Source organism: Leucoraja erinacea, chromosome 15 (assembly GCF_028641065.1).
Source record: "Leucoraja erinacea ecotype New England chromosome 15, Leri_hhj_1, whole genome shotgun sequence".
Lineage (NCBI taxonomy): Eukaryota > Metazoa > Chordata > Chondrichthyes > Rajiformes > Rajidae > Leucoraja > Leucoraja erinaceus.
This window is the reverse complement of record NC_073391.1, coordinates 4,129,370-4,150,770: the sequence shown is the minus strand read 5'-3', so window position 1 is coordinate 4,150,770 and position 21,401 is coordinate 4,129,370. Positions and strand designations below refer to the sequence as shown.

Below are 21,401 nucleotides of genomic sequence, written 5' to 3'. Positions count from 1 at the left end.
TGTTGTTGAGTGATGAAAACATGTCACGATTGTATTGTTTTCTTTTGCAAAGACTGTGAATGAGAGTCATGACCCCCTCGTCACCAAGATCACAGAGCAATTGAAAGGACAGTGTGATGCAGAGGAATTGTCACTCTCCGCCATACTTGAACAAGTTAATGACGATAAAACCGAAGTGACGCAACACCTTAACAACCTAAATGAGCAAGCCCGGGCGGGACTAAATAACGTCTTCAACTTTTTAAACAAAGAACTGCGACAGGACATTCCCACAGGTGAGACCAAATTCCTTTTAGTCGAAAGTAAATAAACAAAAATATTTGAGGCTGTTAAAAAGAAGTAATGCATAATGAATTCAGCGAAGAAGCAAATATCTTCGACCAACTTGGATTTTATTTTTGTGGAAAGAAGTTGCAACAATTATTAAAAAGGAATAAAACGGAAATGCTCAGCAGATTGGGCGATATCTGTGGGATGTGAAGTCGTTGCACTTCAGGTTCAGAACTGGGAATGACTAAAGGTAATTTTGGAGCTGCAGAAAGTTGGGGAAGGGTAGGACGAAAGGAACATTCCTGATGGGATGAGAGCAGGGATGCTGTGAGAATTGGATGTAGATTAAACCAACCTGGTGACAATTTAATGAAGGTGTCCGAGGAAGCATAAAGTTATTAAATGGCAATTGGAGCGAAAACAAGGAAACAAATGAATTTAAAAGCGTCCAAAGGCAGACCTATGGGAAATGCCCAGCTTTTCTAATGCTAATGGAGAGAGAAAAACTGAGTCCAGTTGATGACATGCAGCATGAGTGGTCGGGTTTGATTAGAAATACAGAAAGTGATCTGGTTGATTATAATTCATTGTTGACTCTGGAAGGCTGCAATGCACTCAGACGGAAGGTGCAAAGCTGTTCCTCAAGCTTCCATACGGCCTCGTTATAATGGTGCATGAGGCCACTGAGAGGTCGAGGAGTGTATGAAGAAGTAGCAGGAGAGTTGAGGGTTAGTCCTGCAGTCTGAGCATGGAGACATTGAACTAACTGGTCACTGCAATTGGTTTCTCTGATGTAAAGGAGACCTCATTGTGAACAAAAAAATACAATACACTACCTTAGAAATGCAAGTGTATGGCTACTGCATTTGGAGAGACTGTTTGGGTCCTTCAACGGTGGGAAAAGAGGTATGTCGCATCTCGAGGTTACATGGGGACTTGCTGTATTTGATGATAAAGAGGAAGTGGACCAGCCTGTCACAAAGGGAATTGTCCCTTGAAGATTCTGAAAGGTGTTTCAGTAATGGAATCTCACTGAAGGTCAGGGAACTTGGGGTAGTTTTGAATTCCAACTAAAATGATATGTGAAACATAATCGTATTAATAAGCATGTTTTACAATGTGGCTATCTGTAAAAGTCCCAGGAACAACTTTCCTCGGGTAAATATTTATGTTGGAGTTATTATGCAAATTTGTCTTTTATTGTCACATGTACCAATTAAGATACAGTGATATCCGAATTACCATACAGCCATATGGGAAAAAAAAGCAACAAGGCACACAACTACATAAAAGTTAACATAAACATCAACCACAGCGGATTCCTCACTGTGATGGAAGGCAATAAAGTCCAATCCTCTTCCTCTTTATTCTCCCATGGTTGGGGCAGTCGAACCATCTGTTGGGGCGGTCGAAGCTCCTGCGGCTTGGAGTTCCTGAAGTCGGTCTCTCAACAGAGGCCGCGAACTGCGTGATGTTAAGTCTGCAGGCACCCACGGTTGGAGCACCAAGGTCGATCCCTGGCAAAGGGATGCTGGGCTCCGTGATGTTAAAGTCCCGCGGTGGAGCTCTCAAACGTCGGTCTCCAGCAAAGGCCGCCAACTCCTCGATGTTAGGCTGCAGTGCGGACGGAGATACGATACGGGAAAAAAAATCGCTTCTCCGTCGAGGTAAAAGATTAGAAAAAGGTCCCACCCCTCAACCCACCCCTCACAAGCTAAAGAACACTAAAAACATATATTTAACACATGCTGTTACAACACAAAGAAGGAAGGGACATACAAACTGTTGGTGAGGCAGCCATTGCTAGCACCACCGGCAGCCACTGAAATGCTGATAATTAAAATCTTTACGTTGGTATACAACGTGCGCTTAGCTTGACAATGATTACTTTGAATTCAATAACCGATTTCTGACACAACATGATCATGCAAATATTTCAGATAAATTGCAGTTCTTAAATGACTTTGGCAGAGAAGATTCCTGTTTTCTGGTATTTTCACATGCTTGTGATATTTGGCTTATTTCTCCATTTATATTTAGAAGAGGCAAGTTTTGACTTGGGTTTTATTGTACCGATGGTGTGCTGCAGGTTACTGGTGGTTCATGGGGTTAATGAAGGAGTAACTGTCTGTGCTGCCATTTCTCCTGATCAGATATCTAATACTAGAAGTGCATCAGCAGTTGTGAATAGAATTAAGCTTCATCAAGTTGACCAACAGTGGCTACCTGCTGGTTTGAGGAATCATTTGGCCATAAAGAAAAGTGTAGCAAAGGAGGCCACTTTGGAGATTGTATTATTCTGTTAATTGGTAATAATTGCATTTTGATTTTTAGGTACCACGCCACAGCGGAAAAATTATCCATACCCAAGCACGCTCTCCAGAACAGAGCCACGTGATGTCTTGGTTGTTCTGCACAATGAACTGCAGCAGGAATTACAGAGTTCTCTGCCTCCTGCCGTGTATCTCCAAGAGGAAGCCATTCCTGAGCTGGTAAGTGTTATTAAGGGTGTGAAGAAGGGTTTCGACCTGAAATACCACCCATTCCTTCTCTCCATAGATGCTGCCAGGCCCGTTGAGTTACTCCAGCATTTTGTGTCTACCTTAGTGTTATTAACTGCTTTTTGGCAGGACTTCCAGCATGTTCTAATTGGTGATGATTAGAGTTTTCAGAATTCTTTTGTTTGTGCATATTTATTCTCTGGTGTCATAGAAGGAACAACCTACTAAGAAGAGTGCAAATCAGGATCCTACCCATTTCAGACCAAGAGAAAATCAAGAATTTTAATACCTCGTTCAGTTTTAGAAAGATTTGAACTTTACAATTCAAAACACTACAAAGATTTAGACTTTTATCCCAATAAACATACTTACATTACTTAACTTCCATTCAATCGCACCTTTGAATAATGGTGATGACAGCACACCTGAATGTTCAACTGAGTTGTTTGAAGAAAATGCTTTTAATTTTCTATTATTGCTTTCTTGAACAAGTAGGGAGCTAAATTTCAAAACATTTATTCGTAGACGTAACTAATATTGCGTGGACATGGGTTAATTTCCCTGTATGTCCTGTGCCTGCTAATGTTAGCTGAGGATATCACTAGATTTAAGAATTGTCCTCCTGCATGCCAGGCTTAGGTTGGTAATGCGTTAGTGTATCCTGATTCTGTAAAAGAAAATTATCATGAACCAAAATCCAAGCATTAAAATTTGTTGGCCAAATTTTGATTGATTTCAGAACAATGTGGACGATGAACAAATGAGCACAAGTAGTAGTGACAGTATGGCCAGTGAGAAGAGTACTGAGGATTTCTGCCACCATGGTGGTGCACCATTCTTCCAGGTAATTCTTCAATGTTCAAGTTTGTATTTATTGTCACATGCACCAATTAAGGTACAGTGAAATTTGAGTTGCCATACTAAGTGAAAAGCAATACCCCAGCCACATAAAATAAAATTTAACTAAAACATCCACCACAGTGGAATCCACATTCCTCACTGTGATGGAAGGCAATAAAGTCCAGTCATCTTCCTCCTTTGTTCACCCGTGGTCGGAGCTGAACCCTCTGCAGTTCGCTGCAGCCGATGGGGTCCGATATCCAAGGATGATGGAAACTCCGGCGTCGGTACAGATCGGAACATTCCCAAGCGAGGATCTCCCAAGTCGGCCTCTTCTCACCGGAGACCGCGGCTTCACGGTGTTAAAGTCCACGGGCCCCATGGTCGGAGCACTTTCACTGGGGTTCCTCGGCAAATGATTGCAGGCTCCGCCATGGTAAGTCTGCGCCCGTGGCTTGAAGCTTGTGTTGCTGCGTTCATTTTTCTTAGTTAGAAGTTTAGTAACAGTAATAGCCTATTTGGCCCTTTCAGCATACTCTATCATCCAGTCACATTGGAGTTCTTCATCATCCTGGACCATGTCTTCTTCTGCTGTCCTCTGAGTCTTTCATATCCAGAAGTCTCATTACCTCTTCCTTAACTGCACTCTTACTGAACGGCCATCATCCCGCTGCAACTCCAAATGTTCGTCACGCCTTTTGACCAAAGATATTTCTGATTCTATGTGTGGCTTATTCTGAGACTGACACCTTCAGGTCTGATATCTCCATTCATTGCCCAGTAGCACCCTGTTAAGCCCCATGAAATTTAAGTTTCTGCCTGTGGTCATCTTAATCCTCTAAATTTAAGGCAATATTGTCTTAGTCTACCAAATCAATCGCTAGACAACACATCCCCCCACAACCCCAATCCTTTTGATGAGGGGATTTATCTAATGATCGACTAGATGCCCATTTTAAGGCATGATTATTCTTTAAGGGAAAAATATATATATCTTATATTACTAAAAGTCTGATCTTGACCGCTTTTGGCTCACTGTGCTTCGATTTCCGAGAGAACGCCGGCACCTTCGGACATTTTTGGCCACCTCGCTCAAAGCCCCCCTCCGCATTCCGGGACCAGAGGATTTTTCCCATCGATGAAAAATCAGAGAGATATTAATGTTTAAAAAAAATTAGCCATTCTCTCTGGTGCCCCTGCTGGAGGGAGGGGAGGGGCTATAAAACCAGGAAGTGGTGTGCCTCACTTAGGCTCTGCAAGATGGAGGAAACATAGAAATTAGGTGCAGGAGTAGGCCATTCGGCCCTTCGAGCCTGCACCGCCATTTAATATGATCATGGCTGATCATCCAACTCAGTATCCCGTACCTGCCTTCTCTCCAGACCCTCTGATCCCCTTGGCCACAAGGGCCACATCTAACTCCCTCTTAAATATACCCAATGAACTGGCCTCAACTACCCTCTGTGGCAGAGAGTTCCAGAGATTCACCACTCTCTGTGTGAAAAGAAGGAAGCCAGAGGGTCACGTCTCTCTGAGCTCTGAATAACACTGAACACATGTCTACTCAACTGTGAGTGCCCTCAATGTGGTTTGAAAATGAAAATATGGTTGGTTTGAAGTAAAAATGCACTGCAAATAGTTGTTTGGGTTGAAGTTGGGACTCAAATAGAGAAAGCTAGTAGACAGAATGGGAGGCAGGAAGCAGAAAAGGGAAGCACTCGGACACGAGGAGAAAGAAAAAAAAGGAAATAAACAGAATAAGAGTTTCTTAAATGTGCATATTTTAATGCTAGGAGCATTGTAAGAAAGGTGGATGAGCTTGGAGTCTGGAAAGACACCTGGAAGTATGTTGTGGCGATCAGTGAAACATGGTTGCAGGAGGGCTGTGATTGGCGAACTAAATATTCCAGGATTTCGTTGCTTCAGGTGTGATGGAATTAGAGGGGCAAGAGGTGGAGGTGTTGCATTACTAGTCAGGGAAGATATTACAGCAGTGCTTTGGCAGGATAGATTGGAGGGCTCATCTAGGGAGGCTATTTGGGTGGAACTGAGAAGTGGGAAAGGTGTAGCAACACTTATAGGGGTGTATTATAGACCGCCAAATGGGGAACGAGAATTGGAAGAGCAAATATGTAAGGAGATAGCAGCTATTAAGCAGATAGTAAGCACAAGGTAGTGATTGTGGGAGATTTCAACTTTCCACACATAGACTGGGAAACACATTCTGTAAATGGGCTGGATGGTTTGGAGTTTGTAAAATGTGTGCAGGATAGTTTTTTGCAGCAATACATAGAGGCACCTACTAGAGATGGGGCAGTGCTGGACCTCCTGTTGGGAAATGAGACGGGACAGGTGGCGGAGGTATGCGTTGGGGAGCACTTCGGGTCCAGTGATCACAATACCATTAGTTTCAATATAATTATGGAGAGGGTCAGAATTGGACCTAGGGTTGAGATTTTTGATTGGAGAAAGGCTAACCTTGATGAGATGCGAGATGATTTAAAAGGAGTGAACTGGGACATTTTGTTTTATGGGAAAGATGTAGAAGAGAAATGGAGGACATTTAAAGGGGAAATTTTAAGAGTACAGAATCTTTATGTTCCTGTTTGGTTGAAAGGAAACAGTAAAAATTGGAAAGAGCCCTGGTTTTCAAGGGAAATTGGACATCGTTCGGAAAAAGAGGGAGATCTACAATAATTATGGGCAGCATGAAGTAAATAAGGTGCTTGAGGAGTATAAGGAATGTAAAAAGAATCTTAAGAAAGAAATTAGAAAAGCTAAAAGAAGATATGAGGTTGCTTTGGCAAGTACGGTGAAAGTAAATCCAAAGGGTTTCTACAGCTATATTAATAGCAAAAGGATAACGAGGGAGAAAAATGGTCCATTGGAGAGACAGAGTGGACAGCTATCTGCAGAGCCAAAAGAGATGGGGGAGATATTGAACAATTTTTTTCTTCGGTATTCAGCAAGGAGAAGGATATTGAATTATGTGAGGTAAGGGAAACTAGTAGAGTAGCTATGGATACTATGAGGTTCAAAGTAAAAGAAGTACTGACACTTTTGAAAAATATAAAAGTGGATAAGTCTCCAGGTCCTGACAGGATATTCCCTAGGACATTGAGGGAAGTTAGTGTAGAAATAGCCGGGGCTATGACAGAAATATTTCAAATGTCATTAGAAACGGGAATAGTCCCCGAGGATTGGCGTACTGCGCATGTTGTTCCATTGTTTAAAAAGGGTTCTAAGAGTAAACCTAGCAATTATAGACCTGTTAGTTTGACTTCAGTGGTGGGCAAATTAATGGAAAAGATACTTGGAGATAATATATATAAGCATCTGGATAAACAGGGTCTGATTAGGAACAGTCAACATGGATTTGTGCCTGGAAGGTCATGTTTGACTAATCTTCTTGAATTTTTTGAAGAGGTTACTAGGGAAATTGACGAGAGTAAAGCAGTGGATGTTGTCTATATGGACTTTAGTAAGGCCTTTGACAAGGTTCCTCATGGAAGGTTGGTTAAGAAGGTTCAACTGTTGGGTATAAATGCAGGAATAGCAAGATGGATTCAACAGTGGCTGAATGGGAGAAGCCAGAGCGTAATGGTGGATGGCTGTTTATCGGGTTGGAGGTAGGTGACTAGTGGGGTGCCTAAGGGATCTGTGTTGGGTCCTTTGTTGTTTGTCATGTACATCAATGATCTGGATGAAGGTGTGGTAAATTGGATTAGTAAGTATGCAGATGATACCAAGATAGGGGGTGTTGTGGATAATGAAGAGGATTTCCAAAGTCTACAGAGTGATTTAGGCCATTTGGAAAAATGGGCTGAAAGATGGCAGATGGAGTTTAATGCTGATAAATGTGAGGTGCTACACCTTGGCAGGACAAATCAAAATAGGACGTACATGGTAAATGGTAGGGAATTGAAGAATACAGTTGAACAGAGGGATCTGGGAATAACCGTGCATAGTTCCTTGAAGGTGGAATCTCATATAGATAGGGTGGTAAAGAAAGCTTTTGGTATGCTAACCTTTATAAATCAGAGCATTGAGTATAGAAGCTGGGATGTAATGTTAAAATTGTACAAGGCATTGGTGAGACCAAATCTGGAGTATGGTGTACAATTTTGGTCGCCCAATTATAGGAAGGATGTCAACAAAATAGAGAGAGTACAGAGAAGATTTACTAGAATGTTGCCTGGGTTTCAACAACTAAGTTACAGAGAAAGGCTGAATAAGTTAGGTCTTTATTCTCTGGAGCGCAGAAGGTTAAGGGGGGACTTGATAGAGGTCTTTAAAATGATGAGAGGGATAGACAGAGTTGATGTGGACAAGCTTTTCCCTTTGAGAATAGGGAAGATTCAAACAAGAGGACATGACTTCAGAATTAAGGGACAGAAGTTTAGGGGTAACATGAGGGGGACTTCTTTACTCAGAGAGTGGTAGCGGTGTGGAATGAGCTTCCAGTGGAAGTGGTGGAAGCAGGTTCGTTGGTATCATTTAAAAATAAATTGGATAGGCATATGGATGAGAAGGGAATGGAGGGTTATGGTATGAGTGCAGGCAGGTGGGACTAAGGGAAAAAAAGTTGTGTCGGCACAGACTTGTAGGGCCGATATGGCCTGTTTCCGTGCTGTAATTGTTATATGGTTAAGTGAAAATGCACTGTAAATGGTTGTTTGGGCGGGTTTTGGGTTGAAGTGAAAAAGCACTGCAAAGGGTTGTTTGTCTAGACTTGACAACTTCCTGTTTGCACTATATTGATTTTAGGTAAAATGCTACCACTTACGGCTGTGATTTTTGCCCATCTTACTCAGTCCCCCTCTGCTGATCAGGAGCAGAGGATTCTTGCCATCAATTAAATATAAAAGTGTTATTAGTGTTTAAAAAATGTTGAGAATCTCTCCTGTCAATCACGCCATGAAGGCCATACCTTTTCCGGTGAAAGGGGGAGGGATTATAAAGCCCAGAAGTGTGGGTGTGGCTCAGTCTCTGCATGATGGGGGAGGGAGAGGTCACAACTCTGTCTGAGCTGTGAATCAACTGAACACACTGAATGTCTACTGAACTGTGTGTGGTGTGTGTGGTTTTATGGTGGTTTCACCTTGCTTGAAATGGTATGAAACTGCATTTGAATGTGGTGGCCTTGCAGCCTGCATGAAATGGTATGAAACTGCACTTGAATGTGTTGTCGTTGCACCCTGCATGAAATGATATGAAACTGCATTTGAATTTGGTGGCCTTGCACCCTCCTTGAATGGTATGAAACTGCACTTGGATTTGGTGGCCTTGCGCTCTGCTTGAAATGGTAGGAAAATGGATTTGAATTTGGTGGCCTTGCACTCTGCTTGAAATGGAATTTCAAGGAATAGAAACATAGAAATTAGGTGCAGGAGTAGGCCATTCAGCCCTTCTAGCCTGCACCGCCATTCAATATGATCATGGCTGATCATCCAACTCAGTATCCCGTACCTGCCTTCTCTCCATACCCCCTGATCCCTTTAGCCACAAGGGCCACATCTAACTCCCTCTTAAATATAGCTAATGAATTGGCCTCAACTACCTTCTGTGGCAGAGAATTCCAGAGATTCACCACTTTCTGTGTGAAAAATGTTTTTCTCATCTCGGTCATAAAAGATTTCCCCCTTATCCTTAAACTGTGACCCCTTGTTCTGGACTTCCCCAACATCGAGAACAATCTTCCTGCATCTAGCCTGTCCAACCCCTTAAGAATATTGTAAGTTTCTATAAGATCCCCCCTCAATCTTCTAAATTCTAACGAGTACAAGCCGAGTCTATCCAGTCTTTCTTCATATGAAAGTCCTCACATCCCAGGAATCTGTCTGGTGAACCTTCTCTGCACTCCCTCCATGGCAAGAATGTCTTTCCTCCGATTAGGAGACCAAAACTGTATGCAATACTCCAGGTGTGATCTCACCAAGACCCTGTACAACTGCAGTAGAATCTCCCTGCTCCTATACTCAAATCCTTTTGCTATGAATACTAACATACCATTCGCTTTCTTCACTGCCAGCTGCACCTGCATGCCTACTTTCATTGACTGGTGTACCATGACACCCAGGTCTCGTTGCATCTCCCCATTTCCTAATCGGCCACCATTCAGATAATCATCTACTTTCCTGTTTTTGCCACCAAAGTGGATATCCTCACATTTATCCACATTATACTGCATCTGCCATGCATTTGCCCACTCACCCAGCCTATCCAAATCATCTTGCAGCCTCCTAGCATCCTCCTCACAGCTAACACTTCCCCCCAGCTTCGTGTTATCCGCAAACATGGAGATGTAGCATTCAATTCCCTCATCCAGATCATTAATATATATTGTAAATAGCTGGGGTCCCAGCACTGAGCCTTGCGGTACGCCACTAGTCACTGCCTGCCATTCTGAAATGGACCCGTTTACTCCTACTCTTTGCTTCCTGTCTGCCAGCCAGTTCTCTATCCACATCAATACTGAACCCCCCAATACCATGTGCTTTAAATTTGTATACTAATCTGTTATGTGGGACCTTGTCGAAAGCCTTCTGTAAGTCCAGATATAACACATCCACTGATTCTCCCTTATCCACTCTACTAGTTACATCCTCGAAAAATTCTATAAGATTCGTCAGACATGATTTACCTTTCATAGATCCATGTTGACTTTGTCCAATGATTTCACCACTTTCCAAATGTGCTGCTATCCCATCTTTAATAACTGACTCTAGCAGTTTCCCCACTACCGATGTTAGACTAACTTGTCTGTAATTCCCCGTTTTCTCTCTCCTTCCCATTTTAAAAAGTGGGGTTACATTAGCTAACCTCCAATCCTCAGGAACTACTCCAGAATCTAAACAGTTTTGAAAAATTATCACTAATACATCCACTATTTCCGGGGCTACAGGTGCACAACCTTTTATCCGAAAGCCTTGGGACCAGACACTTGTCGGATTTCGGACATTTTCGGATTTCAGAATGGAAGATTTTTAGCGTAGATTAGGTAGGTAGCGCGGGCGGCTTGAAAAGTCTGGAGCAGCTGCCTCCTCCCCGGAGACCGGGAGAATCATTGCATAAATGTTAGTCAGTTAGTTTGGAGGGATTTTATGTGGTGGTGGTGGTGTAGGGGTGAAGGGGGAAACTTTAATTCTTAGTCCCCTACCTGGTCAGCGACTCCCAACCTCGCGGAGCTGGGGGCTCCGTCCGGCCGCGGGCGGCGCCGGTTGTAGCTCCGACCCCGGCAACTCTACCCCTGGCTGCGAGGCGCTCCAAATCCAGCGCGGCCCGCGGCCGGACGCCCCAGCTCCGCACCAGCGGGGTGCGGGCAATGCCTTACCGGGTCGCGGTGCGGCAAGCTCCGGAGCGCTGTGGCCGCCTTCTTCCAACATTCGCGGAGCGTCGCTGGATTTGGAGCCGCGGGCTGGGGGCTCCATCCGGCCGCGGGTGGCGCCGGTTGGAGCTCCGACCCCGGCAACTCTACCCCTGGCTGCGCGGCTCCAAATCCAGCGACGCTCCGCGATGTTGTGTGTCGGCGGCCACAGCGCTCCGGAGCTTGCCGCACGGTGACCCGGTAAGGCATTGCCCGCACCCCGCTGGTGCGGAGCTGGGGCGTCCGGCCGCGGGCCGCGCTGGTTTTGGAGCGCCTCGCAGCCAGGGGTAGAGTTGCCGCGGAAGGAGCTACAACTGGCGCCGCCCGCGGCCCCACCGGCCACAGCGCTGCGGAGCTTACTGCACAGCGACCCGGTAAGGCATTGACCGCTCCCCGCCTCTCCGACCAGGTAGGGGACTAAGAATTAAAGTTTACCCCTTCACCCCCCTTCACATAAAAGCCCTCCAAACTAACTGACTAACATTTAAGCAATGATTTACAGATGTTTAAGCGTCTCCCGGTCTCCGGGGAGGAGGCAGCCGCTACACTAGTACAGACCTGGGTTGACCGTGGGTCGTTTTTGGGTCAAGTTTGGCGCCAAACGCGAGCTTTGGTGCGCAGACGACATCTGGAAAAAATGGCCGGTTTTCGGAGCTTTTCGGTTTCTGGAACACCGGATAAAAGGTTGTGCACCTGTACTTCCTTAAGTACTCTGGGATGCAGCCTATCTGGCCCTGGGGATTTATCGGCCTTTAATCCATTCAATTTACCTAACACCACTTCCCGGCTAACCTGGATTTCACTCAGTTCCTCCATCTCATTTGACCCGCGGTCCCCTGCTATTTCCGGCAGATTATTTATGTCTTCCTTAGTGAAGACGGAACCAAAGTAGTTATTCAATTGATCTGCCATGTCCTTGTTCCTCATGATCAATTCACCTATTTCTGACTGCAAGGGACCTACATTTGTTTTAACTAATCTTTCTCTTCACATATCTATAAAAAATGTTGCAGTCAGTTTTTATGTTCCCTGCCAGTTTTCTTTCATAATCTATTTTCCCTTTCCTAATTAATCCCTTTGTCCTCCTATGCTGGTCTCTGAATTTCTCCCAGTCCTCCGGTATGCTGCTTTTTCTGGCTAATTTGTTCGCTTCCTCTTTTGCTTTGATACTATCCCTGATTTCCCTTGTTATCCACAGATGCACTACCTTCCCTGATTTATTATTTTGCCAAACTGGGATTAACAATTGGTGTAGTTCATCCATGCAGTCTTTAAATGCCTTCCATTGCATATCTGCCGTCAACCCATTTAGAATCAATTGCCAGTCTATCTTGGCCAATTCACGTCTCATACCCTCAAAGTTACCTTTCTTGAAGTTCAGGACCCTTGTTTCTGAATTAATAATGTCATCCTCCATCCTAATGAAGAACTCAACCATATTATGGTCACTCTTGCCCAAGGGGCCACGCACAAAGAGACTGCTAACTAACCCTTCCTCATTACTCAATACCCAGTCCAGAATAGCCTGCTCTCTCTCGTTGGTTCCTCTACATGTTGGTTTAGAAAACTATCCCGCATACATTCCAAGAAATCCTCTTCCTCAGCACCCCTGCCAATTTGATTCACCCAATCTATATGTAGATTGAAGTCACCCGTTATAACTGTTTTACCTTTGTTGCACGCATTTCTAATTTCCTGTTTGATGCCATCCTCAACTCCACTACTACTGTTAGGTGGCCTGTACACCATTCCCACTAGCGTTTTCTGCCCCTTAGTGTTTCGCAGCTCTACCCATATCGATTCCCCATCCTCCAAGCTAATGTCCTTCCTTTCTATTGCGTTAATCTCCTCTCTAACCAGCAACGCTACCCCACCTCCTTTTCCTTTCTGTCTATCCCTCCTGAATATTGAATATCCCTGGATGTTCAGCTCCCAGCCTTGGTCACCCTGGAGCCATGTCTCCGTGATCCCAACTATATCATAGTCATTCATAGCTATCTGCGCATTCAACTCATCCACATTACGAATGCTATTTAATGCTATTACGAATAGCCGTGAGTCAACTGCCAGCCCACCAGCCGTGAGTGAGCTGCCAGCACATCGGGCTTGAGGGACTGAGCTGCCATCCCAAGAATCCATTTGGCCCACAATGTCCATACTAGCCCTCTGGAGACCAGTAGTCCCTGCAGTCGACAACACCCATACCAGCTCTCCAGAAAGCTCCCCTCCCACTGGCCACCAATATTGGAATTGGTGGAGAGGTGGAATATTGCGGCGGGGGACCAGCCCTCCCGTGTGAACATGGAACCCAACGGGTCCCACTTAATCTGGTATTTTATATATTGTCAGTTTTTAACATCTAACTTCCATTGCAGCCGTTTTGCATCCCCTTTATATGCTAGCTTTGTAAATAAATGTATGTTCTGATTTTCTAAGTGATATGTATTTTAATATCAGGCTGAAGGCTGCATTGATTAATGGATCCAGATATCACTTCAGGCTATTGATTATCATAAATTGAGGATTTGTTAACATGTGATCACTTTTCTGCCTAGTGCCCCACCACACCCATCTAATTAGCTCTCGGGTGACACTTAATTGAACATAATCTGTAAATTCAAATCCATTTCATCCACTGGTTCTCTCCTTCACTATTTCAGAAAGGTAGCTAACTAGTAACTTAGCAAATACTTTGAACATGTTATTTCATAGATCCATGATGATGATCCAAAGCGCACTGCCCCAAAATAAATACTGGGTTTTTTTGCATTTCCCCAACTACAGGTTTGAAGTTAGCTGGTCAATGGATCCTTGTTTCCCGTAAATTCTGGAAAATTGGAACCAACAAATTCACCTTTTGAAAATTCAAGGATTGAGTCATCAGGTCCGGGCAATCTGTTGCCCTCGCTCCTCTTCAATACAATACGCTATGATAGAACTTTATTTATCCCAGGAAAGAAATTGATCTGCCAACAGTCATAAAAACACTAAATACATGAAACATGAGATTAAAGTGATGAGTGGAAAGGATTGTGGATGTGCAAAGATTGGGGGGGGGGGGGGGGGGGAGGTTGGTCTCAGTCTACCTTACGACAGAAGGGGGGGGGGGGGGGGGGGGGGGGAGTTATGCAGTTTGATAGCCCTACTTCATTTCTGCAGTAAAATCTTTGTTAACTTCTCCACAGTTGATGCTTATGAGTTTACTGACATTAATTTGCCTTTCTCATCAGAAGCTTGATTCCCACAGATATCTGAATGGCTTCATCAACTGAAAGGACAACAAAGTATTTGCGGAATATCTTTACCATTTCCTTTTTTCCTGGATTACTGTTTATGCTGATCTTTTAATTTTGCATTCCTGCAGACCTCACCGTAACGGATTGATTTATCGCCTGATATTTATTTATTTATTATGTGCCTTGCTGTGTCTTAGTGCTGTACATTAATGAGATGCTGAGCTTCATTAATCTAAATTAGAAAATTGTATTATTTTTTCCATTATTTTAAATTCAATCTATTGTTGTTTGCATACAACAAATTGATTATTGTTTTATTTCATCTTCTATAGTTCAAGAAAAGCCACAAAAACGACAAGGAGAATAAAAATGCTGCCAGTTTTGACCCGTCAAAGTCAATTGAAGACAATTCTGTCCCGGCGGCAGTAAAATCTAAATTACCATTACGGGTACATAATTAATATTGCCAAACAGCTATAATTTCAATTGCATCTTCAATACCTGAATTTCTTCCGTTCCTACAGTTTTTGCTGCCTATCTAGTTTTTGAGTGCTTCAAAATTCTAACTTTCAAAGATTGTGTCATTCAATCATTGCCTCTTCCTTGTACATTTAATCAATTTAAACCTTTATTTCAAACAGTGTACTTTAGTTTCCATTAATTGTTTAGATATGTTCTCTGTCACAATACAACTACTGCTGGGTTATCTAACTTTTCTATACTTTTTGGTTAATTTTGTATCTTAACCCTGATCTGTGTTAAGTGTATATATACTTGTTTCTCATTAGCAAAATAAATAAATGTTCCATAATGGTTTCAAACAATCTTCTGTGTAAATGTAGACAATGTGCAATGGAACTTAATTTTTATTGAAAGTGTATTTTTAAAGAGACAACAAATAAAGTAATATGATCACATTGTCTGTATCTCTACTGCCCACCTCAGCCAAAAGGAGAAGCTTCATGCAAAGGACATCTCAAAGAGGAATGGCTCTCTTGTCCACCTTGCTCCCCCTGTCTCTGGAAGTGCCAGGAGTTGTTCCAGGTTTCAATTCCACAATTTAGAAATTATGTGAATTAAAAAATTGAGAACCTGGATCAATAGATTGAGTGGGAATGTAGGAAGATTTTTTTTTTCATCTGTAGTGATAGGTACCTGGAAGAGTGGTGGAAGTCGAGTCACCAATGGCATGTAAGACTGATGTAGGTGCACACCCAAATCCCCTAGGCATTAATGCATAACTGTTGAAAGACAGGATTAACATTGGTAGGTGCCTGCTGATTGGCATGTTTCCATGCTGTATGACCAGGTGAAAGGGAGGGAAAGATATTGATGGGGGTGGTTTTCAGGTAGTGAAGATGGTTGTGAAAAATTGCAGCAGGATCTTGATCGATTGGCCAGGTGGGCTGAGGAATGGTTGATGCAGAGAAATGTGAGGTGTTGCATTTTGGGAAGTCTAACATGGGCAGGATCTATACTATGGATGGTAGGGCTCTGGGGGGTGGTGTGGAGCAGAGGGATCTAGGAGTGCAAGTAGATTGGGTGGTCAAAAAGGCATTTGGCACATTGGCCTTCATCAGTCAGAGTATTGAGTGTAGAAGTTGAAAGGTCATGTTGCGGTTGTATAAGATGTTGGTTAAGTCTCATTTAGTGTATTGTGTTCACTTCTGGGCACCATGTTATAGGAAAGCTGGAAAGGGCACAGAGAAGATTTGCAAGGGTGTTGGCAGGACTAGAGGGTGTGAGGTGTAGGGAGAGGTTGAGTAGGCTGGGTCTCTATTCCTTGGAGCGCAGGAGCATGAGGGGTGATCTTATAGAGATATATAAGATCATGAGAGTAATAGATTGGGTAGATGCACAGAGTCTTTTGCCAAGAGTAGGTGAATCGAGGACCAGAGGACATAAGTTTACAATGAAGGAGAAAGGTATTACTAGGAATCTGAGGGGGTAACTTTTTCATAGTGAGGGTGGTGGGTGTATGGAACAAGCTGCCAGAGGAGGTAGTTGAGGCAGGAACTATCCCAACGTTTAAGAGACAGACATGTACATGGATCGGACAGGTTTGGAGGGATATGGACCAGATGCGGGCCGCTGGGACTAGTGTAGCTGCGACATGTTGGCTGGTGTGGGCAAGTTGGGCCAAAGGGTCTGTTTCCACACTCTATAACACTATGGTAGAAGGGTTTGACGTCAATTTATATGGAGCTACCAGAGGAGGCAATGTTCTCCTTAAAGTAGAAAAAAACTCAAGGAAAATGTGTTTAAGGCTGAGTGGTGCGGTGAGTTGTTTAAAACAAAAATTGTGCTAACTAGAAGACCCTGCCTTAAAAATATTTGGCTAAAGAATCAGAGATGATGTTAGAAAATTTATTTCCAGGTGTTACATTTTATCTGAAGTGAACGACCTACACAATGGTGAAAACAAATTAATTAGTAGCTTGCCAATGGGAATAAGTGTTTTGGGTATTACAACTTGCACATGCCCACGCCATTCGGGATAAACATTATCCAGCTGAGCTACTGTGTGTGTGTGTGTGTGTGTGTACAGATCTGCGTATGCATTTCAATGAGATTTATAGATAAATGGGTCCTTCAAATATGTCAGCAGCAGGCCACCGCATACTGCAGGCTGCACAAATCCACAACTGTATCTATTTAAATTATTTATTCAATACAGCACACCAGCCGTGGAAACGCAAGAATGCCTGGAATAAACCTGTCAATTATCAAATCAATAGCCTGAATCACAGCCATTCAAATTCGATATTGATTTACACGAATTGCGAGTTCTGTGGTCAAACAATTTGAGACTGTCCTAAACAACCTTCCTGGATTGAAGGAAACAAGGTGAGTGTGCAGTGTGGGGGGGTAGGTTGGAAAGTTCCAATTGGATTCAAACAGGCTGGTTAAACTTTCGAGGTGGGTTGGCTTAAATAAAGATGCTGTTGCTTTAACCTCTGGGGTTGGTTGGTTCCAGTCTGTCAGAGCCCACAGTTGTGAGCCGGGTCCGGGTGACTGGGTGGTGATAAATATGAGAATTGCAGCCATAGAACCGCAGCCAAACTCGAGGCTTCACTCAGGAGTGGGTTGCAGCTCCCCAGCTGGCGGGACCTGTTCTCACTCTCTTTGAAGGAGGCACCGCCCGCCCCACATATTGGTGACGATGTGGGTCAATTAATTAATGACTCGTTAAATTCCGCCACTCGCCAACCGGGCCTGCTCTGATCTGACAGCCCTCTCGCGAGCTCGCTGTGTGCCCGATCCTAACGCAGAACCTCCGCAAAACTTTTGGGCTTTGGGGTAACACCTGCACAAAGAGCCTCTGCTAACAAGGGCTGGCGAACTGCTGGTCAACGTGGACTGGGTGAGATGGCTAGGGTAAACACACCACAACCACTGCAAACTTGGAACAGCACAGACCCTCCACTCAATCTATCCGATACTGAAGGGCAGGGATTTCCCAGTTAAACGTCTTATATCGGATTGGCGGCTCCTTAACAGGGCCAACCCTGTACTCAGTTTTCCTTGGAGATTAATCTTTGCCCTAACGGTACACTCACACTGCCTGTAGGTAAAGCATCAGCCCACATCACACTGATATAGTCGCTGCCTGCCTCAGATTAAATATATTTTTACACATAATTTATGAATAAAGATGTTTCAAACACAAGTAATGTTTTCTTATTCCATTAACAAATACATTAAGGATTAAATGAAAATTATAGATTATTTAACTTTTTGAATATCTCATAATTGCAGATTAATGAACTGGGACTGTAAATAGTGTGTGGACAGCAGAACAAGAAAGGAACCGATTGCGTTGACAGAATTCTAGATTAGAATTGGTGGAATAGTTAACAATTTCACAGTTTATACAGCGCTGCATTCGCTTTTTAAAAATTCAGAATGACTTTTGACAAATCCCATGATTCCTTGCGTTTATCGAGATACCGAAATCGCTTATTTGATGAAAACTTGAGCATTTTAAGGTGCAGGGGAAAAGGTGAGTATGATTTGATGCAACTTTTCCAATAACTGGCACAAACATAAACCAAGTGTTTTCAAGAGAGGAATGAAATGGTTTTATGGATTCTAGATTTGTTGCTTCAGGTAGAAACAAGGAACTGTAGATGCTGGTTTACAAAATAAACTGGTAGCTCAGCAGGCAGCATCTTGGGAGATCACAGATTGGTGACGATTTGGGTCAAATAGTATCAAAGCAAAGGATGATGCGTACAAACTAGCCAGAAAAAAGCAGCATACCGGAGGACTGGGAGAAATTCAGAGACCAGCAGAGGAGGACGAAGGGCTTAATTAGGAAAGGAAAAATGGATTATGAAAGAAAACTGGCAGGGAACATAAAAACTGACTGCAAAAGTTTTTATAGATATGTGAAAAGAAAGAGATTAGTTAAAACAAATGTAGGTCCCTTGCAGTCAGAAACAGGTGAGTTGATCATGGGGAACCAGGATATGGCGGACCAATTGAATAACTACTTTGGTTCCGTCTTCTCTAAGGAAGACATAAATGATCTGCCGGAAATAGCAGGGGCCCGCGGGTCAAAGGAGGTGGAGGAATTGAGCGAAATCCAGGTTAGTCGGGAAGTGGTGTTGGGTAAATTGAATGGATTAAAGGCCGATAAATCCCCAGGGCCAGATAGGCTGCATCCCAGAGTACTTAAGGAAGTAGCTCCAGAAATAGTGGATGCATTAGTAATAATCTTTCAAAACTCTTTAGATTCTGGAGTAGTTCCAGAGGATTGGCGGGTAGCAAACGTAACCCCACTTTTTAAGAAGGGAGGGAGAGAAAAAACGGGGAATTACAGACCAGTTAGCCTAACATCGGTAGTGGGGAAACTGCTAGAGTCAGTTATTAAAGATGGGATAGCAGCACATTTGGAAAGTGGTGAAATCATTGGACAAAGTCAGCATGGATTTACGAAAGGTAAATCATGTCTGACGAATCTTATAGAATTTTTCGAGGATGTAACTAGTAGCGTGGATAGGGGAGAACCAGTGGATGTGGTGTGTCTGGACTTCCAGAAGGCTTTCGACAAGGTCCCACATAAGAGATTATTATACAAACTTAAAGCACATGGCATTGGGGGTTCAGTATTGATGTGGATAGAGAACTGGCTGGCAAACAGGAAGCAAAGAGTAGGAGTAAACGGGTCCTTTTCACAATGGCAGGCAGTGACTAGTGGGGTACCGCAAGGCTCAGTACTGGGACCCCAGCTATTTACAATATATATTAATGATCTGGATGAGGGAATTGAAGGCAATATCTCCAAGTTTGCGGATGACACTAAGCTGGGGGGCAGTGTTAGGTGTGAGGAGGATGCTAGGAGACTGCAAGGTGACTTGGATAGGCTGGGTGAGTGGGCAAATGTTTGGCAGATGCAGTATAATGTGGATAAATGTGAGGTTATCCATTTTGGTGGCAAAAACGGGAAAGCAGATTATTATCTAAATGGCGGCCGATTGGGAAAGGGGGAGATGCAGCGAGACCTGGGTGTCATGGTACACCAGGCAGTGAAGGTAGGCATGCAGGTGCAGCAGGCAGTAAAGAAAGCGAATGGTATGTTGGCTTTCATAGCAAGAGGATTTGAGTATAGGAGCAGGGAGGTTCTACTGCAGTTGTACAGGGTCTTGGTGAGACCACACCTGGAGTATTGCGTGCAGTTTTGGTCTCCAAATCTGAGGAAGGACATTATTGCCATAGAGGGAGTGCAGAGAAGGTTCACCAGCCTGATTCCTGGGATGTCAGGACTGTCTTATGAAGAAAGACTGGATAGACTTGGTTTATTTATTTATTTTTTTATTTTTATTTTTTTTTTATATTTTATTTTATTAGAAGTAAGCACAGTCATATGGCACCAAAGTGCCTAATATATATTTTCATAATACATTTTATGTACAACTTCTTTTTTTTTTGTTACATTGAAAAAAGATGAGAATAAGAAAAAGAGGTTAGATAGTAAAGGATAGAAAAATGTGAAATATATAGTGTGTGAAGTAAGAAAACGAGTAAATGAAGAAAGTTGAGAGAGAAAATAGTGAAAAGAAAAGGAGATCATTATTTATAGTCTTGACCAACCCTCGTCCAGTACTGAAACAGTTATTTTTTACAATTGTGTTGCACCATATGATTCCAAAAAAACGACGAATGGAGACCAACTCGTTATGAATTGGTCTGATTTATCCATTAGGAGGAATCGCATTTCCTCAAGATGAGCGGTGTCCAACATACTTGCAATCCACATTTTAAGCGTTGGTATTGATGTACCCTTCCAAAATTTAAGTATTAATTTTTTTGCTATTATTAAACCATAATTAAGGAATAGATTTTGAGATGCGTTCAATTTATTCCCATCTTCCATTACACCAAATATAATCATTTCAGTATTAGGTTCCATTCTTGTCTTGAATAATTTTGTAAGTATTTCAAAAATATCATTCCAAAATCTATAAAGTTTTATGCAGGAAACTAAGGAGTGTGTTATAGTTGCCTTTTGGGCTAGACATTTATCACAAGTGGCGGATATATTTGGATAAAATTTGTTCAATCTTGTTTTTGAATAATATAATCTATGTACAATTTTAAATTGGTTTATACTCTCTAGAATTTAGGAGATTGAGAGGGGATCTTATAGAAACTTACAAAATTCTTTTTTTTTTTGAAAATATTTTTTATTGGAGATAGGTACATAATCTATTACATCATTACTGTCTTACATTTTTAAATTGATAATATTGTCAGTTATTATTACATTGTCTCCAATACTTTTTACCTTTTTCTTCATTTTTTTAAAACTAGATAGAACTAAAGAGATAGATGAAGTAGAGGAAGAAAAGAAAGAAAAGAAAAAATAAAACAAAAAAAAAAAAAAGGGGGGAAAGAGGTAGTTAAAGAAGAATGGAAAAATTTGTTAAAACTAAAAAACATCGTTCGAGATATGTTCGTACATTTCAGAGTGTAGCATTTCATCCAATCTTTAGCCCGAGTGCTAGTCAGGTTCCTGTGCTGAACTATTCTGGCCCTTTAAGTAATCAATAAAAGGAGACCATGTTCCAACGAATAATTCCTGTTTGTCCAACAGGGAAAATCTGATTCTTTCCACGTTTAAGGTCTCCGTCATTTCTATAATCCACATTTTGATTGTGTAGGGCCTTTCCAAAATTTTAGGAT

The 21,401-nt window shown here is 42.7% G+C and overlaps 1 protein-coding gene across 2 annotated transcripts in view; it reads left to right on the top strand.

The window, feature by feature from the left end:
- Positions 1-15,130, top strand: part of kif11 (kinesin family member 11) — an 80,455-nt gene extending 65,325 nt beyond the window's left edge. For both annotated transcript variants that reach the window (XM_055646619.1, XM_055646621.1), the window contains exons 21-24: positions 53-275; positions 2,605-2,762; positions 3,511-3,615; positions 14,546-15,130. In XM_055646619.1, the coding sequence (XP_055502594.1) occupies positions 53-275; positions 2,605-2,762; positions 3,511-3,615; positions 14,546-14,674 (615 nt within the window). In that variant the 3' untranslated portion in view covers positions 14,675-15,130. The remainder of the gene's footprint in view (positions 1-52; positions 276-2,604; positions 2,763-3,510; positions 3,616-14,545) is intronic.
- The last annotated feature ends 6,271 nt before the right edge of the window (positions 15,131-21,401 follow it).